We start from the raw sequence: 21,823 nt of genomic DNA, 5'->3' as shown, positions 1-21,823 counted from the left end.
AATAAAAAAAAGTTTGTTTTTGAATGTTTACAAACAGCATTTGTTTTTTTTCTTTCTTTCCTTAAATTCCTCATCATTTCTACCCATTTATTTCTTTTTATTGGAATTTTGGAAACACTAAAATAATATTAAATTCAATACATTAAAAAAAATCGTATACCCACATAAGTACACCCCTTTTGTTGGTGAGAAGACCGGAGTTTGACGTTTGCAAAAAGAATGCCATATTTGAAAAAATATTTATTTTATGTTTTGGAATTCAACCATAAACAAGTACCTACCTAAATTCAAGATCATTTTAATATTCACAATTCTTAGTTTTGGAATTTAATCACAAACAAGTATTTCTAAAACGAAAGTTGAGTTTTACTGTAGTTATATTTATTAACGAATTCGGTTTAACTATCGTTCTAAGATCGTTCTACCATCAATGCGTTGTTTCGCCCGCGTTTTTACGTAAATGGAATAAAACCACTGTTTTTTTTATTCCAAATCTCAAAAATTTAATATTATGTTTTATTTATTTTTTACACATTGTTACACTGTGGAATGTGACTTTGCAAACGTCAAAAAGGTGAGCAAATTAAACCACGTGACAACACGGCATATTTAAACGTAATCAAATAATAACATCGGTCAACAGAATCTTAAAATAATAATAAAGTTTGAAAATTTCATACAACAAAAACCGAAAAACATGTGCCCCACTTTCGCCGCACGCATGCGCGAAGTCGCCGTGTTATGTCAGATCGCGAAAAATATAATCAAAAAACCTTTTGTGTTAATAAATGTTAGATAATAAAAAATAAAAAAAAACTATTTTTAATTTTAACAAAAATAAATGTCAAATGTCACATAGTATATAGTTTATTGAAAAATTGAATATAGAAAAAACGTTTGCTGAACCAGCTAATGGCAGGCAAGCCAATGTTCGGGCAGGACAACGTCTGTCGGGTCCGCTAGTTCTGTATAAAAAAAAGAATACAAACAATGTAAAAGTATAAATTAGTAAATAAATATATATATATATATATATATATATATATATATATATATATATATATATATATATATATATATATATATAAATTCCCTTTCCGCACCTAATGGTGCATAGGGCACTGCATTGGTGCACCAATCGCAGTGTATCTTGATCATTTTTGATACATGAAGGTAAGATGATCAGTCTCGGATCAAAGGTCCGAGGTCCGCACCCTGCTCTACCACAACTTGATTATCATTTTCTAATTGTGAGTCATTCACAACTCGTTGAAAATGGCCGCCAAAATTGAAGTATTTGGGTAAATCGTAAACCCAAATGTTTTCAATAAAAGAAAAGTTATTATTTATTCCTGCGAAAACGGTTCATTGCAGTGCCCACGCCTCTTATAGGTCACGATTCGGTTAAATTTTGAACTTTCTTCGTGACCGTTTAAATTTGAATATAACATCGTCACGAGTCTCGACGTCACAGATTTCAAGGCCAAACATGTCGCGTTTTTGTAAAGATATATTTTTTGACCGTTTCATTTATAAAATTATGTGTGAAAACGATTCTCCACTATATTCATATTGATTTTGAAAATATAATTAATTTTTATAATTCCATTTCATATGTTTTTATCGATGTTCATAGTATGTGGTATTTTCCTATTATGTTGCTCAATCACAAATAACTATCGACGTGCTTAAAAACACGCTAAACATTATGACAAATAATTAACATATGAAAAATAATTAAAAAACATTACTATGTACCTTAAATCAAATGCCTTATCCTTATTTTTGTGTTTGTAAATTAATTTTAGTCTATTTTATTATATCTTATATGTTTTTAATTTCTCTTTTCTTTAAAAAAAAAAATCTTTCTTTATTTTTACCTTTCACTAAACTTAATCTTTATCATTTCTGAAATTGATTTTACACTCTTATTTTATATAATTTATGAAAGACGTTGGAGTTCTATAATTGAGAATATATGTAAAGAACGTTAGTTATGCTTACTTAAAAAATGTATGTATTTTATGTGTTCTTGTTGAACTTCCAAATAAATTTAAAAAAAAAAAAAACATGCTTAAGTTATCGCAGTCATAAGTCAAAGCGTGTGTAATCTCTAAGTCAACGCTAGTGTCGGTTTGTTTTTTGTTTTCCTCGTAAATGAATACAGTTTATTGGCGAAAAATCAGCGTTTATTATAAAAAATAATATAATATATTGCATTTGTAAAATAGTAAGGAGTATCTAATACAAAAAAGTGAAAATTATATTACAATTACTATGGCGACTGCTTTTCTTGGCATTTGGCTTGCCAACCGCCAGCTAAATGCAGTGAATAGCGTGAGAAATAATAAATAAATTAATAAAAATAGCTGTTCTGGAATATTTGCCATATTTACATCGGTGAAATTGAAATATGTGATTGCGCAGCAGGATTATACGTCGCGAAACGTGAATATTTTACATTAAATGTTTAATGTTCACGGATGTTCCGTTGTGATCACAACTACGATAAACAACCACCGTGAGAAATTGTTATCACGTCGATAGTTATTTGTGATTGAGCTACTGGGGAGTCAAGTTTAGCCGACCGAATGAGACGGCTGCGCGTCACCGTTGGGTTCTGCTGTGTCTAGCACTGAATGTTGTTAATACCAAATTTCAAAATGTTTTCACTGTACGTTCACAATTTATTTTTCTTCTTTCCAGTGAAAGCATTCTCCCGTCAAGAACTGCAGCTCCATTCCAGTCTTCACCGCCTCGAATCAACCCTCCACTCCAGCAACTGGGTAAGGCATCTATTCCTTTCTCATTAGTTCCTAATTTCACAATCATCAAACCCTCCTATCCATCCGACAGTGCAAAACACACAGAATATTGCGTATCATGATCGTCCTGTTAGAGCTGACCGGGGCCAATCCGTCGCGAGCATCAACCTAATAATTTATTTATCTCGACGGCTTACGCCTTTGACTAAGTCAAAAATAATATTGAATAACAATTAAAATGAAACAAAACACCTGAACACAGTGTAGAAAAAAAAAATACATGAAATAAAATCAGCAGAAAATAAGGAAATAAGAAATTATAACATAGGTAAAATAAAATATCTAGGTATGCACATTGATAGTTATTTAAGGTGGAACATACACGTAGATAAGACAGCAACCAAACTAAGGAAAATGATATATTTATTTAAAAACATTAGAAACATCCTACACAAAGCAACTTTAATTAATGTATGCTATGCTCTAGCACAATCAACTATTAGTTACGGAATAATAGGATGGGGAGGAACAAATAAAACTACATTAGAGCCATTAATAAAAGCCCAAAAAGTCTTACTAAGAGTAGCCAGCAAAAAGCCTTACCAATCTCTACAGACAGAATTTCCAGTACTAGACATAATGGAGTTCTGGTACCAACCCTAATGTATGGAAGCGAAGCATGGAGTTGGAAAAAAAGGGACGAAAGTAGACTGAATGCTGTTGAAATGCGATCCCTCAGGCGAATGTGCGGAAAACAATGTATGATAGGTGCCCCAATGTCGAAATTAGAGCAGAATGCAAGGCTGAGTTAAGCATTATCGACAAAATTAAGAAAGGTCTTTTGCGATGGTTCGGTCATGTGGAGCGAATGAATGATGAAAGAACGGCTAAAAAGATTTATGATGCGAATGTGTCTGGTTGTAGAAGTCGAGGAAGGCCGAGAAAGACATGGCATGCTCAAATACAACAAATTCTTGAAAGTGGTCATGTGAAAAGTCGGAATAATCGACGTGCGTGCATGAGAAGATGTATGAATGTGAAGGAAGCAAAGGAAGTGTGCCAGGACAGAGTGGTGTGGCGTTCTATCCTCTCTGCCTACCCCTCCGGGGAAATGGCGTGATGGTTAGTTGGTTAGTTAGTTAGTTAGTTAGTTAGTTAGACATAAGACAAATATACATAAAGACAATTTTAAGACATTTCCATCAAAATCCTGACAAACATAATGACGGACAACAAATTTACGACACTAGGCAAAGACAAAAGACAATACTTCTGCTCCCAAAGAAAAAAACAAATTACGGACGAAGGCATTATACTTTTCTGGCCCCTAAGCTATACAACTTTTTACGCAAGGACATATTGGCGAACAAAATGAAAAACAATATTTTCAAAGCTAGAGTACATAAATGGATTGCTCAAAAGACTAGACAGGAAGCTGAGGAATATGTTTCATATATAAGAATGTAATTATAGTTTCTTGAAAATCCTTTTTCGTTTTATTGATGTAGATATGTTTTAATTTTTAATTTTTTTTATTTCTTTTAAATTTTTACACAATTGATGTGAAATTATGTACAATTATGTATAAATAAATAATACACTGACACTCCGGAACGTGCTTGTGGGCCAGTGGAGTGGCTATATCCATAAAAAAAAATACATATATTGAATGTACCTACCTATTGTATAGACATTTTTGTTAACTATATATAAATATATATATAGTTGGATAATTTATATAGCGCCATTTTTGTGAAAATCACCTCAAGGGCGCTGTACAATTAATAAATATCCCAGTACGTCTTGCAGCTACAGAGCGCATGGACGGTTGGGATTCTAGTTCCTCGTTTTCAATTAAGATTAATAAAAAATTATAACAGATAGGAGCTAGATTACAGGACGTCTTGCAGCTACAGAGCGCATAGACAGTTAGAAATTTAGCCCCCATTTACACATTTTAAAAATTGACAAATAAATTTAGTGTATTAATGATACTAAAAAACAATAAAAATAATATGAATAGTAAAAAGGAGTAAGATTACAACACGTCTTGCAGCTACTAAGCGCATAGACGATTGGAATTCTAGACCCCATTTATAAAATTTAGGTATTTTTAAGTTGGTATATGAAAGCTAGATAACCAATCATCGTGCAGCTACAAAGCGCATGGACGAGTGGAATTCTAGCAAAGTTAGAATGATATCAATAAATTTATAAAAAATAGAGCATAGTAGTAAGTTTGTCAAGTGTTCATGCCAAGAACTAAGCAATAAAAAACTAAATAAATAAAGCACTGTATCAACTCCATGTATTTGTATTGTATTTTATATTGGATTAAATAAATAAAACAAAAAAATAAAACAAAAGGTATGCAGCAAATTAACAATAAGTAAAGGGCTTAAATATAAAAAGTATTGAAGTAACAGAGGCGATGTATCTTTTACTGTTTGCGCTACATGTCTAAATCGATACATCACTCTTTTCTTAATTTTGTCGATAATGCTTATCTCAGTCTTACGTAATGCACGGATCTCGACATTTATGGATTGTAAATAGTTTTACCACAAATTCACCTAAGAGATCGCAGTTTGACAGTATGCAGCCTACTTTTATTTTTCCTAATTCCAACTTCACTCATTTGTAAGGGTAGGCACCAGAACTCGATTGTGAACTATACATATAGATTGTGAACTGATTGTGAACTGAACATAGCATAAACAGTCGAACAAGTATAACACTTAGTACAATTTTATAATTTAAAAAAAAGTGATGAAGAAGTAATGATTTTAATTTGTATAAGAACATTAAATAAGTCAAAGTTTCCATGCTTGTTTGCTAAAATGTGGAGCTGTGGAATAGGTGAGTATCTGGCATAGTTCGAACTATGCAAATCAACAGCCAAAGAAGTATTTTGTCTCGTCCCACGCTGTCTCACATAAAAATTCACACAATTTAAAAGTTCGGGACTGTCAAGAACATTATTCAATAACTTGAAAAGCGACACTTAATCTGAAATTTCCCTTCTATCACTAATACATAATTTTAACTGCTTCATTAAATATGTATAGTTAAGCTCTTCAAATGGAATGTTTAATTGGAAATTCACAAATCTTAAAAACTCGTGTTGGACCTTCTCCACGCTGTTTATATGGGTAACATAATGAGGCCCCATATTCTAACTGGCTCCTTACAAGGGTCATGTATAATATTTTCAATGCATCAGCAGACTTAAACTCTCTTGTTGTTCTGATAACAAAGCCTAGGGTTTTTGTAGAAAACTTAAAAGCAGGCTATGTCACGAATAGTCTTTTTCCTCAGCATTGTCCACCAATTATAACACTCGTACAAATACTTATGACTTGATCATCAAGAAGGAAAATGAAGTACAAATATTTATGTATTCTTATAAGTATCGAATAAAAATGACTAACAATGTTTGATTATGTCCAAATGCTTGCAGACTGGCTGGATTTCCTCCCTAGGGAGTTGTTCGTATTTAAATTTATTTCAACAGAGAGGGAAAAAGTTTTCGAGAAGGGAATATGGAAGTCTAGGCATTTACAGGGCTTATGACCTGTCATTGGCTGGTTTAAGTGGCCACTTTACACACTGTGTAACATTCACCATTCTGCCCATGTTTGAACATCCACATTTCCTCAACTCTTCCATCTGTTGACTTTTGTGAAGTAAAAGAGCTGAAACCTTTATCACGTGGGTGAGATTCATCCGGCTGAACCAAATCACCTACTATCACCTAAATCCAGCCAGTCTGCAAGCATTTGGACATAATCAAACATTGTTGAATTACTACCTGGTAAAAGAAGAAGTATAAAAATTGGAAAATTGTTTCCAGGCGTTGCCTAGTAGGTGATTTGGTTCAGCCGGATGAATCTCACCCACGTGATAAAGGTTTCAGCTCTTTTACTTCACAAAAGTCAACAGATGGAAGAGTTGAGGAAATGTGGATGTTCAAACATGGGCAGAATGGTGAATGTTACACAGTGTGTAAAGTGGCCACTTAAACCAGCCAATGACAGGTCATAAGCCCTGTAAATGCCTAGACTTCCATATTCCCTTCTCGAAAACTTTTTCCCTCTCTGTTGAAATAAATTAAAAAATGACTAATGCTGTGATCAGCAATCTCTTTTTATAGGGTTCAACTCCCACATATATCCTGTTTATTCACATATTGCGTAGTATTCCAGAATTTACTTATGTGAATTTTCAATGCGTTAACAGGATGCAGCTATCAATCAAAAATAAAATTAGCTTTAATTGTAATCAACAAAAGGAAGTCGCTTAACCATAAGATGACAACATAAAAAAAACATATTTATGAGTATGTCATGGGTTATAACAGTCCGATACATCAAGGAATGCTTTTTTAGTATGCCCTTTGCCTTCAGTCAGCGATCTATGGTCGCGAAACTTCGTCCTTTCATAGTCTTCTTCATCTTTGGGAACAGAAAAATGTTGTCCCCTTCAAAGTAATCTCCGTCGGACATAATACACTTATTACTATTGTGGGGTTCATAATCCATAATCGATGACACACGCGTGTTAAATTAGTTCACCTGAAGTAGACTAATGACCGACGATGCAATGTCTTCATTTTCCATCGAATCCAATACATTCGTATAATGCAACTCTTATAGTATTGCACGTTGAACCGGGATCATTGTTCTGCAGTACATTCACATCGTCCCTACCATGAAGAAATGAACTTTAAAGGAACGTCGTCTATAAAGAGACCACAGGACGCAACGTCAGTCAGTTTCAGCATGCAGTTCAAGTGCAGTTACTTAAACTCCTCGTCGCTGTAACACTCGTGCCACATAATTCATTATTTATTCGCCATGTAGTAGATAAACATCAAACAGCAACCTCGTGTCTTCTCTGTCAATCTCTAACTGGGGTAGGAACTTCAACCAACACTTAACAACCGAATCCTACACTATTTTTATTTCTTACAGGCAGACAGCCTTTGCTGGTGAGCCTATATCTCATGTGCGGCTTTGTGTCCGCGTTATTCTTCCTTCAAAAAAGCATCCAAAGGGTTTTTGAACTGTTTGACCGAAATGGAATGGACAACTAGGCTTGGCAATTTGTTCCAGTCTTTCTTGGAAGTTTTTCTTGGGATTAAGGTGGAGTTGGGGACGACAGAGCTTCCAGTTATGACCCCGTAAATTTGTGTTGGGATTTAATTAATACGAGTACATCTCATGCAGGAGGCAGTCATAGTAATCATTTAGTATCATATAAGTTTTTATCAAGTCCCTTCTCTTCTGTCGTTCTTCCAATGATGTAAGTCCTAGCGCTTTTAATCTACCGTAGTAGGGCATCCTTTCGAGTAATTTGGAGATTTTCGTAGCACATCTTTGGACTTTTTCCAGTATCTCGATGTCTTTAGAGAAGTAGTGACTCCATACTGTAATAAACTTCTTGTACATTTTAAGAAATGTCTCTAAAGTATTGAATTGGCGTTATTGGCGATAGATGTGATGTAAACTTCCCATTTGAAATCCATCGATATGATTTTGCCGAGATCTTTTTGATGCTTTACGGGTTTGAGTTGGACACCACCCGAAAGATAAATATACATAAGATTGTTTTTGCCTATGTGGAGAACGGTACATTTTATGATTAGCCAGTTTTTAGTCCATTCATTGATGTGATCCAAATCCTGAAGTAGTTGCCCAGAGTAGAAGGGGGTCATCTGCAAAGATACTCGATTGAGATTTTATGACTGTTTTGAGATTGTTCGTGTACAGGATGAAGAGGATTGGGCCAAGGACTGAGCCTTGCTGAACGCCGCTAAGACTTTTTACCTTTTAGACCTTTCTGGAATTCACTTTTGGTATGGCATTCAGTTTTATCGGTGATTCGGTTTTATCTCTTCTGGCCACAAAACCTCGTCCCTTCATAGTCCTTATCTGAACAGGAAAATGTCGCAGGAGGCTAAGTCCGATGAATGAGCATGAATGCGGTCTTGTTTTTGTCAAGCGGGCGTCCGTCATTTTCGCTGTGAAATAATCTTGAAAAATTCACCGATCACATCAAAAACACATACGACTTTTGCCAGAGAAATTTCTCTTCTGTGGCCACAAGAGTGTTCAATGTCCTGGATGAACATTTTAAGTTCTCCAAAACGAAAGCCATTTTCAAGAGAAGTGCACAAGTTTCTATTAAAAGAGAACAGAAGAAGTGTCAAAAATGCTCACTTTCGTCTACTTGACACAAAAAATAGTATTTGCGTAGCGTAAAACATATACAATATCTTGTAAAGCAGAAAAATTTTGTTCGACTGTCGTAAAACCTTTACCATTTTGTTTTACTTTACTAAAAATTCATATTTATTAATTTTGTTTTTATTTATTTCAGTATTGGCATCACCTCACAATGACATGAAACTTGAGCAATCTTTAAGCCGAGTAAACTCTCAGTAAGTATTATTTTTTCTTCTTTCTAATCAATGGTGTGTTAGGATATTTTTTTTATCTTTCAACATCTGCGTCAATCTATCCACGGGGTTTTATTTTAATAGAAAAATCAGCCTCAGAACCCCCTTGTTACGATCCTTTAAGTGTGTCCAAATGTTTGTAGACTGGTTTGATTTCTAAATTTATTTCAACAGAGAGGGAAAATGTTTTTGAGAAGGTAATATGGAAGTCTCGGCATTTACTGGGCTTATGACCTGTCATTGGCTGGTTTAAGTGGCCACTTTACACACTGTGTAACATTCACCATTCTGCCCATATTCTAACATCTATATTCCTTCAATCCTTTAATCTGTGATGTTTGTGAAGTCAAAGAGTTGAAGCCTTTATTTATGCGGGTGAGATTCATCTAATTGAATTATTTCACCTTACGTACTAATATTGTTTCAATTTCTATACTTCTTAATAGACCAGGCGGATTAATCAACAAAATTTTGAGTTTGTCCAAATTTTTGTAGACAAGGAATGGATTCATCTCCCTGGGGAGCTGTTAACATTAACATATTACAACAGAGAGGTCTCTGAGATGGTTTGACGACGAACGAATGGTAAAACAAGTATATATATGGCGAAATGAACGGCAACGTAAGACGAGACGACCGGAGGAAGACGTGGCATGATCAGATAATCCAAAATCTTAAGTCTGGTCATGTCAAAAGCAGACAGAACCGAAGGGCATGTATGAATGTGGAAGAGGCTAGGATTGTATGCCAGGATAGACGTGTGTGGCGGTCTATTCTCTCTGCCTACCCCTACGGAGAAATGGCGTGATGGTGATGGTTGAAATATAGGCAGAATTGTGAATGTTACACAGTGTGTAAAGTGGCCACTTAAAGCAGCCAATGACAGGCCATAAGGCCTGTAGATGCCTAGACTTCCAAATTACCTTTTTTTTTTAAATGTTCTTCATCTCTGTTTATATTTTTTGTTGGTTCGGCTTTTATGTCACTTAAGTGTACCTCAGAGGCAGACGGATGCAAATCCAGAGTTTGATGAAACGATATTTCGATTTTCGCATCCAGTTAATGATCATGTCCATTGATTTTGAAGAAATTTTAGTCTTACCATCAAAGAACCGATGTATCAAGATACTCAAAATATAAATTAATACCTACTATAAATGTTTAGAAATCACTTAGAGAATGTAGAATCTTTAGGCTTTTGTCGAACATTTGACGTTAGGATTTGCATCCGTCTGCCTCTGAGGTACAGAGTTATTTATTTATTTATTTATTAACGGACATTGTCCATGTATACAATTTATAAGGTTTAAATATTACAATAAAAGAATAGTTTAAAACATTTAAAGAAAAAAGAAAGAAGCATTGACAAACATAAGGACATCGAGACAAGATCTGGACTATTTATCTAGTGCTCGTTTAAATCGTTTTAAACTTAAACCAAAAAGTCCAGATCCTGTCTTGAGTTAACAATACGACAAAGGCGGGGTTGGGGTTGTACACTTATCTGGGTATTTATTTTAAAATAACTCCTTTTTTAGTGGATCTTCGCTGGATGGAGATGAGGAAAACACTTGCAAGAAAATTGCACAGATCACTCCCAGCAGCCCTGGAGAATGTTTTGAGGTATTTCATACAATATTCACCATAATTATTACTCTTAAGAAAAATACAGTTTTTTTTGCTTTTTTTATACAGCGGACAATTAAATTATTTGCTCCAAAACTGCCAATGCGAGCTAGTGGATTATGCAGCCAAGAATCCATTAAATGTACTCGAACCAGAGAAAATCAATATGTAAAAACACTGACTAACCTGGTGTTGAGCCTTCTTCTTTGTCGGCGATCAGCTCACGCGCTAACGGGAAAACTGCATACACCCAATTGTCTGGAGTCTGGAGGCGGCGCGGCGGATGATGATTGATGGCGATAGATGATAAAAAAGTTCGCGGCGTTATATTGACTTTGGCGGCGAAAAGGGCGAAATACTTTCAACAATTAGAAAAGCGTGTGCACATAACTCGTTGAAAAAAGCGAAGAATGGCGCGGAGGACGAGCAGTGTTGCCAACCAACAAACGTCCCGTCAGGCGTGGCAACCTCACAAATCAAAATTAGCCAGTATCTACTTACGTGCGATTCTTCTGGCTAAAATACATTGAAGCAAATTATCGGCTCAACCAACGCCTCCACTCGTTTGCGAGTGATTTTGGCTCTCAGAAACAAGAATAAGAAATTTAAAGAATATACGCTTCAGTGAACGACAAAAAAAAACCCATACCCACGAAAAAATATAATATAATGTGAGGTAGTTAAAATCAGTATGAAAGAGTTGTGTGACATTAAAATATTATTACCGTCTAAATTAAACGTAAACATAACATGAAATTTTGGGCCAAAAGTAAAGAGGGACATTCAATTAGACTTATTATTTAAATCTGGCCAATAATATTAAACAAATTCAAATATTTTTATTATTTGTCCTTAAGAATTTAGTCAGAAGTAAATGTATCCAAATCATTCTGAGCAAGTAAAAATTTTACGTTAAGAGGGAACGTATTATATTCTTCACAAATGTTTTAAAGGAATTTGCTTCTGTCGTAGAGAGGAGAGTCGAAGAACAGATGATCTAATGTCTCATCGTCATTTTCACAAAGACACATTGCCGAAGACACACAACGAGACAATGTCCTATTCTCATTCTTGATATTAAAGAGATGTTCAATTTTGATTGCTTTTCGATTTCAAACCATGGTTATTTATTTGACTCAACTTCGCCTTTCTATTCGTACCGATGCGCGATGTGATCCACATCCAGCGGTGCGTGTAGAGCAGCTTCCCCACCATTTTTCAGAGAAGCTTCGGCGAAGAGAGGTGTTCACCGTCGGATCCTTTGACACGCGACAAAGTTTCTCACTGCAACAGCGCAGTCAGTCACAGCTTCCACGGACGCGTTGTCTGGCAGCTTTGGAATTCTCCGCACTCGAGCTCGGGGTGTCCAAACGCGGATTCCAGCACCTTCAGTATCTCGGGTGACCTGCCCGGGTCCACAAGTAGGGCCGATACAATCTGTCTGACCCGTCCCGTGAGCGATCTCTGCAGCCATAGAATACAACGCGTTAACCAATGCTCACATCTCCGTAGACTGGTTGAACTGCTTTTTAAAAATCCGCCACTCTAGAGGATCCCTCGAGAACCGGAGTAGGTCTCTCGCCCCAGTCTGCCTCGCGTGGTAAAATAAACCAAAGTAGGGAACAAAATGCCGAACACTCCTCTAGTGGAACGGCAGGCCTGTTGACTGCTGCCAACAGGCCGGCTTCTCCTGAAGAGTAAATGCTGAGAAGTTCCTGATTAGCCCACATTAGTATATCCCTCCTGATCCCAATAGTTTAAATAAATTTAACGATATATAATTGCAGATAAATCCACTTTTTTTAAATATAAACCTTGTATATAAGCAAGGTAAGCACAGTAATTTCTAATAAAAATATGTCAATCGAAGCTAAACTGGCAGTGCACAACGGAGTTTTAGTCCCAACACTTATGTATGGAAGTGAAACATGGAACTGGCAGAGGAAGGATGAAAGCCGAGTGAACGCGGTTGAAATGCGATCTCTTAGACGAATGTGTGGGAAATCAATGTATGACAGGGTTACGAATGATGAAATCAGGAGAGAGTGTAAATCTGAGACAAGTATAATTGATAAGATTAAAAAAGAATCTCTGAGATGGTTTGGTCACGTAGAACGAATGGACGATGAGAGAATGGTAAAACAAGTATATATGGCAAAAATGAACGGCAACGTTAGACGAGGACGACCAAGGAAGACGTGGCATGATCAGATAAACCAAAATCTTAAGTCTGGTCATGTCAAAAGCAGACAGAACCGAAGGGCATGTATGACAAGATGTATGAATGTGGAAGAGGCTAGGAGTGTATGCCAGGATAGACGTGTGTGGCGGTCCATTCTCTCTGCCTACCCCTACGGGGAAATGGCGTGATGGTAGTAGTAGTAGTAGTAAATAATAAAGCAACTCCCATATAAAAATTTAAAAAAGTCTGCGATCTCGCGATGAGTGACGTCATTACGTGATAGGTTAAACAACCCGTAAAGTAATGCAGACTACAATAAATTGTCAAATAAATATATTGTATCATGTTTTTTTTCAGCCAAGCCTGTTGAACGAAATGGCTTCAGCTGCAGAAACCAGATCTTGGCTCGCAAGAAATCGGTTCACTCCTCTCACTCAGACCTTTGCAAACTACTCGGGATCCGACTTGCTGAGGTAATCCAGAAATAGTTATCTTATTGTTCAATACAGCGTTTTTAAAGTCTTTATTTATTGCTCGATATTAATATTTTCCCAATATTTTGAGTTTGTCCAAATTTTTGTAGACAAGAACTGGATTCAACTCCCTGGGGAGCTGTTTATATTAACATAATACAACAGAGATGAAGACCATTTAAGAGAAGGTAATATAGAAGTCTAGGCATCTACAGGGCTTATGACCTGTCAATGGCTGGTTTAAGTGGCCACTTTACACACTGTAACATTCACCATTTTGCCTGTATTTGAACATCTATATTCCTTCAATTCTTTCATCTGTTGATGTTTGTGAAGTTTAAGAGCTGAAACCTTTATTTATGCAGGCGAGATTCATCAGATTTGTTGTAATATGTTAATATAAACAGCTCCCCAGGGTGTTAAATCCAGTTCTTGTCTACAAAAATTTGGACAAACTCAAAATATTGTTGATAAATTACCTGGTCCATGAAGAAGTATAGAAATTGAAAAAATAATATTTTTAGGCGTTGCCTAGTATGTTGGTGAAATAATTCAATTGGATGAATCTTACCCGCATAAATAAAGGTTTCAGCTCTTTAACTTCACAAACATCAACAGATGAAAGAATTGAAGGAATATAGATGTTAAAATGTGGGCAGAATGGTGAATGTTACACAGTGTGTAAAGCGGCCACTTAAACCAGCCATTGACAGGTCATAAGCCCTGTAGACGCCTAGACTTCTATATTACCTTCTCTTAAATGTTCTTCATCTCTGTTGTAATATGTTAATATAAACAGCTCATTTTAGAAAAGGTAATATAGAAGTCTAGGCATCTACAGGGCTTATGACCTGTCAATAGCTGGTTTAAGTGGCCACTTTACACACTGTGTAATATTTGACAGGTCATAAGCCCTGTAGATGCCTAGACTTCTTTATTACCTTTTCTTAAATGTTCTTCATCTCTGTTGTAATATGTTAATATAAACAGCTCTCCAGGGAGTTGAATCCACTCCTTGTCTACAAAAATTTGGACAAACTCAAAATATTGTTGTGTGATATTTTGTACCGAACTGGCTTAGTAAAATATTTTGAATATAACCGGTGTGTTGCCTTTCTTTTCAGACTATCGCGAGATGATCTCATACAGATTTGTAGCCTGGCTGATGGAATCAGACTCTACAATGCTCTGCACGCTGAGTAAGTATTTTCTTTCTTAGAGGCGAGGGTCGGTGCTGTGCAAACTCCTGACGTCACTGGGACCTATGACGATGTATAATGCGGGTCCTTGTGAATAGTTATTAGCCTTCAAGCCCAAGTCTATAAAGAGCCTGGCCACTGTGTGTGTTTGGTCAGTGCAATGCCTCTTGGGAGGAAATCCAGCCAGTCTGCAAGCATTTGGACATACGCAAACATTGTAGCTTCAATAATACTCGAGTTATCGAATTAAAATCGGTCTATGGGGGATTCGAATCCCCCACTTCGGTCCGGCTAGGTTAAAAGTTTATATTAGTTCTTAAGATGTTATGAACCAACTCAATAAAGTGTTTAATAAATAAATGTTATGTTTGTTAACAGACACGCCCCCGCCCGCTTAACTCTTTACGCCAAGAAAGGGGGTGAAAAGCCATTTAGCGCCATCTACCTCAGAACTTTCCAAGCTACGGAGCTTCGTCGGAAACTCATCACTCTCTATCAGGTATCAATTATTTTTTGCATTATGTACATACAAACATTTAAATAATGTGCCCTCACTGGGGTAACCCGTGCCGAGAACTTGTACAAAAACATTTGAATTTCCGATGCTCTCTTATATTTCCAAATCATGACTTATCTGCACGTCTTCACAAACTGATTAACCTTGAAAAAAGGAGAACATTAATAGACCTCACATTCCTCTATAAAATTATTAACAGTCTAGCTGATTCGTCCCAGCTCCTAAATAAAATTCAAATTAACTGTCCATCACGTGCCCTACGAAATCACCCAACCTTTAGAATACCTAGTGTCAATACGAACTATTGCCAGAATTCGTTTTTACACAGATCGTGTTCCACTTTTAACAGCTTTTTTAACCATACAGATATCTATCATACAGGATTACAATTATTTAAAAATAGTGTATTGAAAACTTTTTAATAAAACTCCCGTTGGTCCCTTTTTCTCTTAAATCACTCAAATTACATACTTTAATATTATTATTATAAATCAAATTTCTCTTTTGAAATTTTGTATTACTACTAAAATCGCTTTAATGAAATTTTATCGACTTCTCTTGGTTGAAAATCTTCTCCTTATATTGCTTTTAAAATTTTAAAGATTACTTGCTATACTTGTTATTCCTTCTTTATTTTTTCTTTTTTCTCTGCTGCCATTGGCATGTTTTTATACTTTTAAACTACTTTTAATTACTTATATCATATATGTTAATAAAATCAATATATTGCTGCTCTTACAATTAATTTTGAAGATGTTTTTTAAATTGACCTAAATGTATTGTCTTATATTTCACTTAAAGATTCTTCTCATCGTTTCTTTGAATCCCTTAAAATAAATATGTGTTTATGTTTTTCCTTTTTTTAAAAAAAATGTTATTACTATTTTATTTTATTTTTACATCTGAGCATGTTTTTCATTCTTTATTTCCATTTTTAATTTTTGATTACTCTTACAAATTTTCTTCATTTTTAATATTATTTCCATTTGTAAATACTCACTACAAACTACAAACCTTAAAATATCTTTTTTTCACTTAAATTTTAATTTTTAAACAACTTTCATTTATGTTCTCTTTTCCCTTCTCTTTTTTATACTTTCATAATTAACCTTACATATAATTGCTTTATAATATGGAAACTTCACTGGTCCATTAGAATTAAGTCTAATTGTGTAAAATATTAAACTTTGTAACTGTACTGTATGTTTCCTGAATAAAAGAAAATAAAAAATATTAAAAAAAAAACAGAAATATCAAATCTATACAGGCAAAACTAGCAGTTCACAATGGAGCTGAAACCTTTATCGTGTGGATGAGATTCATCCAGCTGAACCAATTCACCTACTAGGCAACGTCTGAAAACAATTTTCAATTTATTTTACCTCTCCTTTTTTTTTTACTTTTCTTTTTATTTACCCAAATATTTCAATTTTGGTGGCCATTTTCAACAAGTTGTAAAAAACCCTTTATTAGAAAATGGAAATCAAGTTGTGGGAGAGTGGGGTGCGATCCTCGGACCTTTGATCCATGAGTCCATGACACTAGCCGCGGAACCACAACCCGATTATTTAATCATTAATCTAGATTAATCTAACTTCCATATGTTTATCGGCCCAAAAATTTTTAATTCTTTTTTCACTGATAATATTTCATCGATTCCAAACTTTCAAAATTTTCCTTTTTTAAAAAACATGCACTTTCCTGGATTCAAACTAAAGATATGAACACTTTTTTTCTTTGATTTATTTTGTTGCCCTAAATAAGGAATATTTTTGTGTTTTTTAAAAATATTTTTTTATTTCCTTTTTGAATTACTATAAAAAAAAACACATTATCTTTTACAGAATATTTTATTTTTTCTTTCTTATGCTATACAAAAATATTTTAACTGTCCATTATTTATTATAGGAGCAAAAATTCATTAACATTTTCTTGTATACCCACGCCTTTGCCATGCTTTTGTGGGATTTTTTTGTTTACTATTTTTCTATTAATATGTATTTCATTGATATGTAATTATGCTTTATTTTTTTTAATACTCTGTTTTATTATTATGTTTTTTGTAAAAAACAAAAAATTTAAATGAAAAACATTTTTTTTTCTAAATGTAATCAATTATTTCAACCGTCCATTCGCTCTGTAGCTGCAAGACGTGCTGGGATATTTATTTATTGTACTTGGGTTGATTTTCACTAAAATGGCGCTATATAAATTATCCAACTGTAATAGCATATAGAGCATAGATACCTGTTTTTGATCATTTCAAAAAACCGAAATATCGGACCAAAAACCTGATAAACAGTCAACCCAGAAATTATGTCTCTATTTGTACACCTATTGTACATTAGGGGGGGGCGATATTTTTTTTCTCCGAATTTCGAAATAAAAGGGGTCTAAAAAGTTGCATTTTGGATTACTCGGAATGCAAAAAATATCAAAAAAAATATTCGATACTACTTTTGACCCTCAAGCAGAGCTTGAAATTTTCGAAAAAGTTAATTTTTTTAGCTAAACCGGCTGTCATTTAGTATTTAAGTAAGAAAATCGGTTCAATTAATTTTTATAATGTGCATTAAACCTTTTTTAATAAGCATCTAAGGTTGTAAGTTACACTTTGTTTTGTAATAAATGGGTAGCACTGTTTCAATGAGCCATTATTGTCCTCAATATTAGCCAGGCGCTCAACGGAATCAGTTCCGCGGAGTGTAAACTTTTTGCATTTTGGTAGTTTCAAAACGTCGAATTTGTAATGTGATTAAGTTATATCTTTGCCAACAAAAACATAATTTTATCAATATAGATAATCAACCAGACAGTGATAAACTCCAAACCTCGGTTGAGAGCCAAAAGTAATATGGAAAATATTTAAAAATCATTTTTACATTCAAAATGCAACTTTTTAGACCCCTTTCACTTTGATGTCTAAAAAAATAAAAATATTTATACATCATCGGCCCATTTTGTACATTTTTTTCTAATACATTTTTTTTTTCAGGATGGTTCTCCTAATGCGTTTAAAGATTCTATGAACATTTACATGGCTGGTCCCAATGGAATAAAAATACACCTGACCAATGAAGTCATTCAAAACCTCAAGACTGACTCCATGTTCTGTTTGGAAGCTGTGGAAGGTGGCATCATCATGAAAATTGCGTAGATCATCATGAATAGTCCAAGAGTCATCGTGGAAGTTGCGTAAATCACAGAAATTGCCAAGACCGTTGAGAATATTGTGTAAACCATAGTTGCAGTTCTGTAAATACTGATTGTAATTGAAAAATTGCATGAATTGGGACAAAACTTGTCTAAATCATGAAGAATACAGCGCTGTGTGTGAAATAGGACCAGATCCTTAGAACAATGTTTTCAATACTCTCAGGGGAAAATCCTGAATAAGGAAATTGAGCAGAAATAAATCTGCCTCATAGTGTAGTGTTTGCCGCATTCGCTTACCATTGGGGTCCTGCGTTTGATTCCTGGCAGGGTTGAAGTGAAATTTTGGTTTTAAAGGTTGTTTGAATTTTCGATCTGGTTGTGGTCCCGTGGCTAGTGTCTCGGACTCACGGCTCAAAGGTCTGTGGTTCGGATCCCACTCTACCCCAACTTGATCCCCTTTTCTAATAGTGAGTTATTTACAACTCGTTGAAAATGGCCCTCAAAATTAAGTACACAAATGAAAGAACACAAACATTTCTTTTTCTTTAAAAAAAATCAAATATTTTATTGTTCCTGGACTGGCACCTGAAGCATAGAACTGATCACCTTACCTCCATGCAATAGATAATCTGAATGAGCTGCGTTTGGTGCGCCAACGCAGTGCCTTGTACACCACTGGGCGCGTAAATTATAAAAATGATAATGAAATCATTGTGAAAATTGTTTGAATCATAAAAATCCCAAGAATATTCGTGGGAATTGTGTGAACCATTGAGCGCTTGGCCATAGTGGCGAGCGTTTGCGGCGCGGCGTGGGCGCGGTGAACTCAAACATATCGACGCTGGAAAGGCTATTTACTTTAAGCGACATTTTGCAAACTTTACAGGAGAGCCATTTAAAAATTTAATAAAAAATTACCTCCATTCAGAACATTGTCTATAGATGGGTTAAATCATATTTTAACCTTTTCTTTACTGTCCTAAAAACACCCATGCGTTACGGTGCTGTGAACACATTAAAAAAATAAGAGATTTAAAAGGGTAAAAATGGAGTATTTATAGAGAATGGCTTTAACTATCCATAATTTAATTCAAAGATGATAATATTTCAAATCTAACAGCTGAAAACATGAAAAAACCATTGGGTATCGCTAACGACTCGGGCGAAACGTGCACCCGCGCCAACTTCCCGAGAGCTACTGAGTAGCTATATAGTACTGGACTACGTGACTGACTGAGAGTATACTTTTGATGATATTTGTAATTTATCCCCGATTTCCGATAAAATGCTTTTTTGTGCCTAATAAGTACTTATTATTTAATAACTAATTATTTCAGTCGATACGTAAATGCGTAATGGAGGAATACTGAAAATCTAAACCCAATATTTATCATATTTATAAAGATATTATAGTTATTAGACGCAATGTGTACTAGCTACACATCACCGCGTGCGTATCGGGGAGGGAGGGTTAAAGCTATTTGCCATATTTTTTTTGTAATCGTGAAATTAAAAGAAAGAAGCATTTTCCTGTTTTTGTTTTTGAATTTTGAAATAGTTCATTTTTTTTTTTTTTAAATGTTAAAAAAAAATAATACAAGAGTCAATTTCACTTTATGTACATAAGCATTCGGCAAACTAACAAAAATAAATAAAATACACGAATGAGTAAAATATGTGTACGCGAAAACATCAATGGATTATTGCACCGTCATAAACACTTCCAACGTTTTATTCTCCTGACGCCATATACAAGTAGGCGCTGGGGTCGTTTGGTCCCCCCGTTCGGATCATGTGTCATTTTTTTATGCTGAGGGAAAGGTTTAGAATGAAAAATATGGTAAAGCAGTTTTAACGGACTGCTTTTTTAGTTCATGATAAAGGATGAAATCATATGTATCCTGTCGGATACTTTGCCAAGAAATGGGTTAAACATGGCTATTCGGCCGCAGACTACTATGGTCAAGGTTCCGGGTCGAATTCCCGGCAAGGCCGATGTAAAATATTGATTTATTGTGAATTTTCACAGCGATATTTCATTGTTGGTCTGAAGTGCGAGGTTGATCATCTTATCTCTTCGTGATTTTTGATCAAGATGACGACGTTGTTATTGTTTATATATTTTTTTGCTATTCATAACGATGTTTTAAATATAATTTTAGCTTTTAAATAAATATGTATTTTTTAATGTAACAATTTAGATCTCTCTTTATAAGGCAGCTAATTTTTAAATGTATTAGTTTATTAAAAAAATGTTTACGACTAGATAAATGTTATATATTTTTAAAATTGATTATTTTACTATAATGTTACTTATATTTTTTTATATTAGACAAAAATATAAATGGTTTACCTAATCATTTTTCTATCCACTTACAATGGCGCAAAGGGCACTACATTGTCACTCCAACAATAGCTTATCTAGATCATTTTGTTACATGGAATGTAAGGTGATCAGTCTTACGCTTCAAGTGCCAGTCCAGGGACAAGTAAACATTGCAATAACTATCCACCTTTAATATAAAATAAATTTTAATAAATTAATTGCTGATGATGCAGTTCTGTTAGCCATTCAGCAAGGATGATTTGCAACAAATAGGCTCTAGAATGTATGATGTTTGCCTGGAGAGCGAATTAATTATGATCGAAAGTAAGTCAAAAGTGATGGTATTTGAAAGGGGAAGTTAGGTTACTGACTGCATAATAAATGTCAACAACAAATGTCTTGAGCAAGTAGAAAAATTTGTGTATCTGGGAAGCATGTTTTCAAGAGATGGAAGAGTAGAAAAAGATACTGAAAGTTGTGTGAATGCGGGCAACAAAATGAACGGAGCACTAAGCACAGTAATTGCTAATAAAAATATGTCAATTGAAGCTAAACTGTCAGTGCACAACGGAGTTTAGTTCCAATACTTATGTATGGAAGTGAAACATGGAACTGGCAGAGGAAGGATGAAAACCGAGTGAACGGGGTTGAAATGCGATCTCTCGTGTGACAAATGTGTTGAAAATCAATGTATGACAGGGTTACGAATTATGAAATCAGGCGAGAGTGTAAATCTGAGTCAAGTATAATTGATAAGATTAAGAAAGGGTCTCTGAGGCGGTTTGGTCACGTAGAACGAATGGACGACGAAAGAATGGTGAAACAAATGTATATCGAGAAAATGAACGGCAACGTGAGACGAGGACGACCGAGGAAGACCTGGCACGATCAGATAAACCAAAATCATAAGTCTGGTCATGTCAAAAGCAGACTGAACCGAAGGGCATGTATGACAAGATGTGTGGTGGTCCATTCTCTCTGCCTACCCCTACGGAGAAATGGCGTGATGGTAGTGGTAGTAATAGTACTGTTTCGTATTCACCCTTCCAAGAAATGAACCCAGCACCTAAAGCATGATAAGTCAGCCTCATAAGTAAGAGATCTGGGATTGTAGTTAAA

General features: G+C 35.0%; 1 protein-coding gene across 2 annotated transcripts in view; it reads left to right on the top strand.

Moving 5' to 3' along the window:
* Positions 1–20,035, top strand: part of gem (transcription factor CP2 like gemini) — a 57,694-nt gene extending 37,659 nt beyond the window's left edge. For both annotated transcript variants that reach the window (XM_088225372.1, XM_088225373.1), the window contains 7 exons: positions 2,707–2,786; positions 9,147–9,207; positions 10,764–10,848; positions 13,391–13,506; positions 14,631–14,705; positions 15,084–15,204; positions 18,218–20,035. In XM_088225372.1, the coding sequence (XP_088081498.1) occupies positions 2,707–2,786; positions 9,147–9,207; positions 10,764–10,848; positions 13,391–13,506; positions 14,631–14,705; positions 15,084–15,204; positions 18,218–18,379 (700 nt within the window). In that variant the 3' untranslated portion in view covers positions 18,380–20,035. The remainder of the gene's footprint in view (positions 1–2,706; positions 2,787–9,146; positions 9,208–10,763; positions 10,849–13,390; positions 13,507–14,630; positions 14,706–15,083; positions 15,205–18,217) is intronic.
* The last annotated feature ends 1,788 nt before the right edge of the window (positions 20,036–21,823 follow it).

The sequence above is a fragment of the Micrasema longulum genome, unplaced genomic scaffold (genome assembly GCF_059751315.1).
Source record: "Micrasema longulum isolate JH-2025_06_02 unplaced genomic scaffold, ASM5975131v1 h1tg000352l, whole genome shotgun sequence".
NCBI lineage: Eukaryota > Metazoa > Arthropoda > Insecta > Trichoptera > Brachycentridae > Micrasema > Micrasema longulum.
The sequence above is the reverse complement of the archived record's forward strand: the minus strand, read 5'-3'. Positions and strand labels throughout refer to the sequence as shown.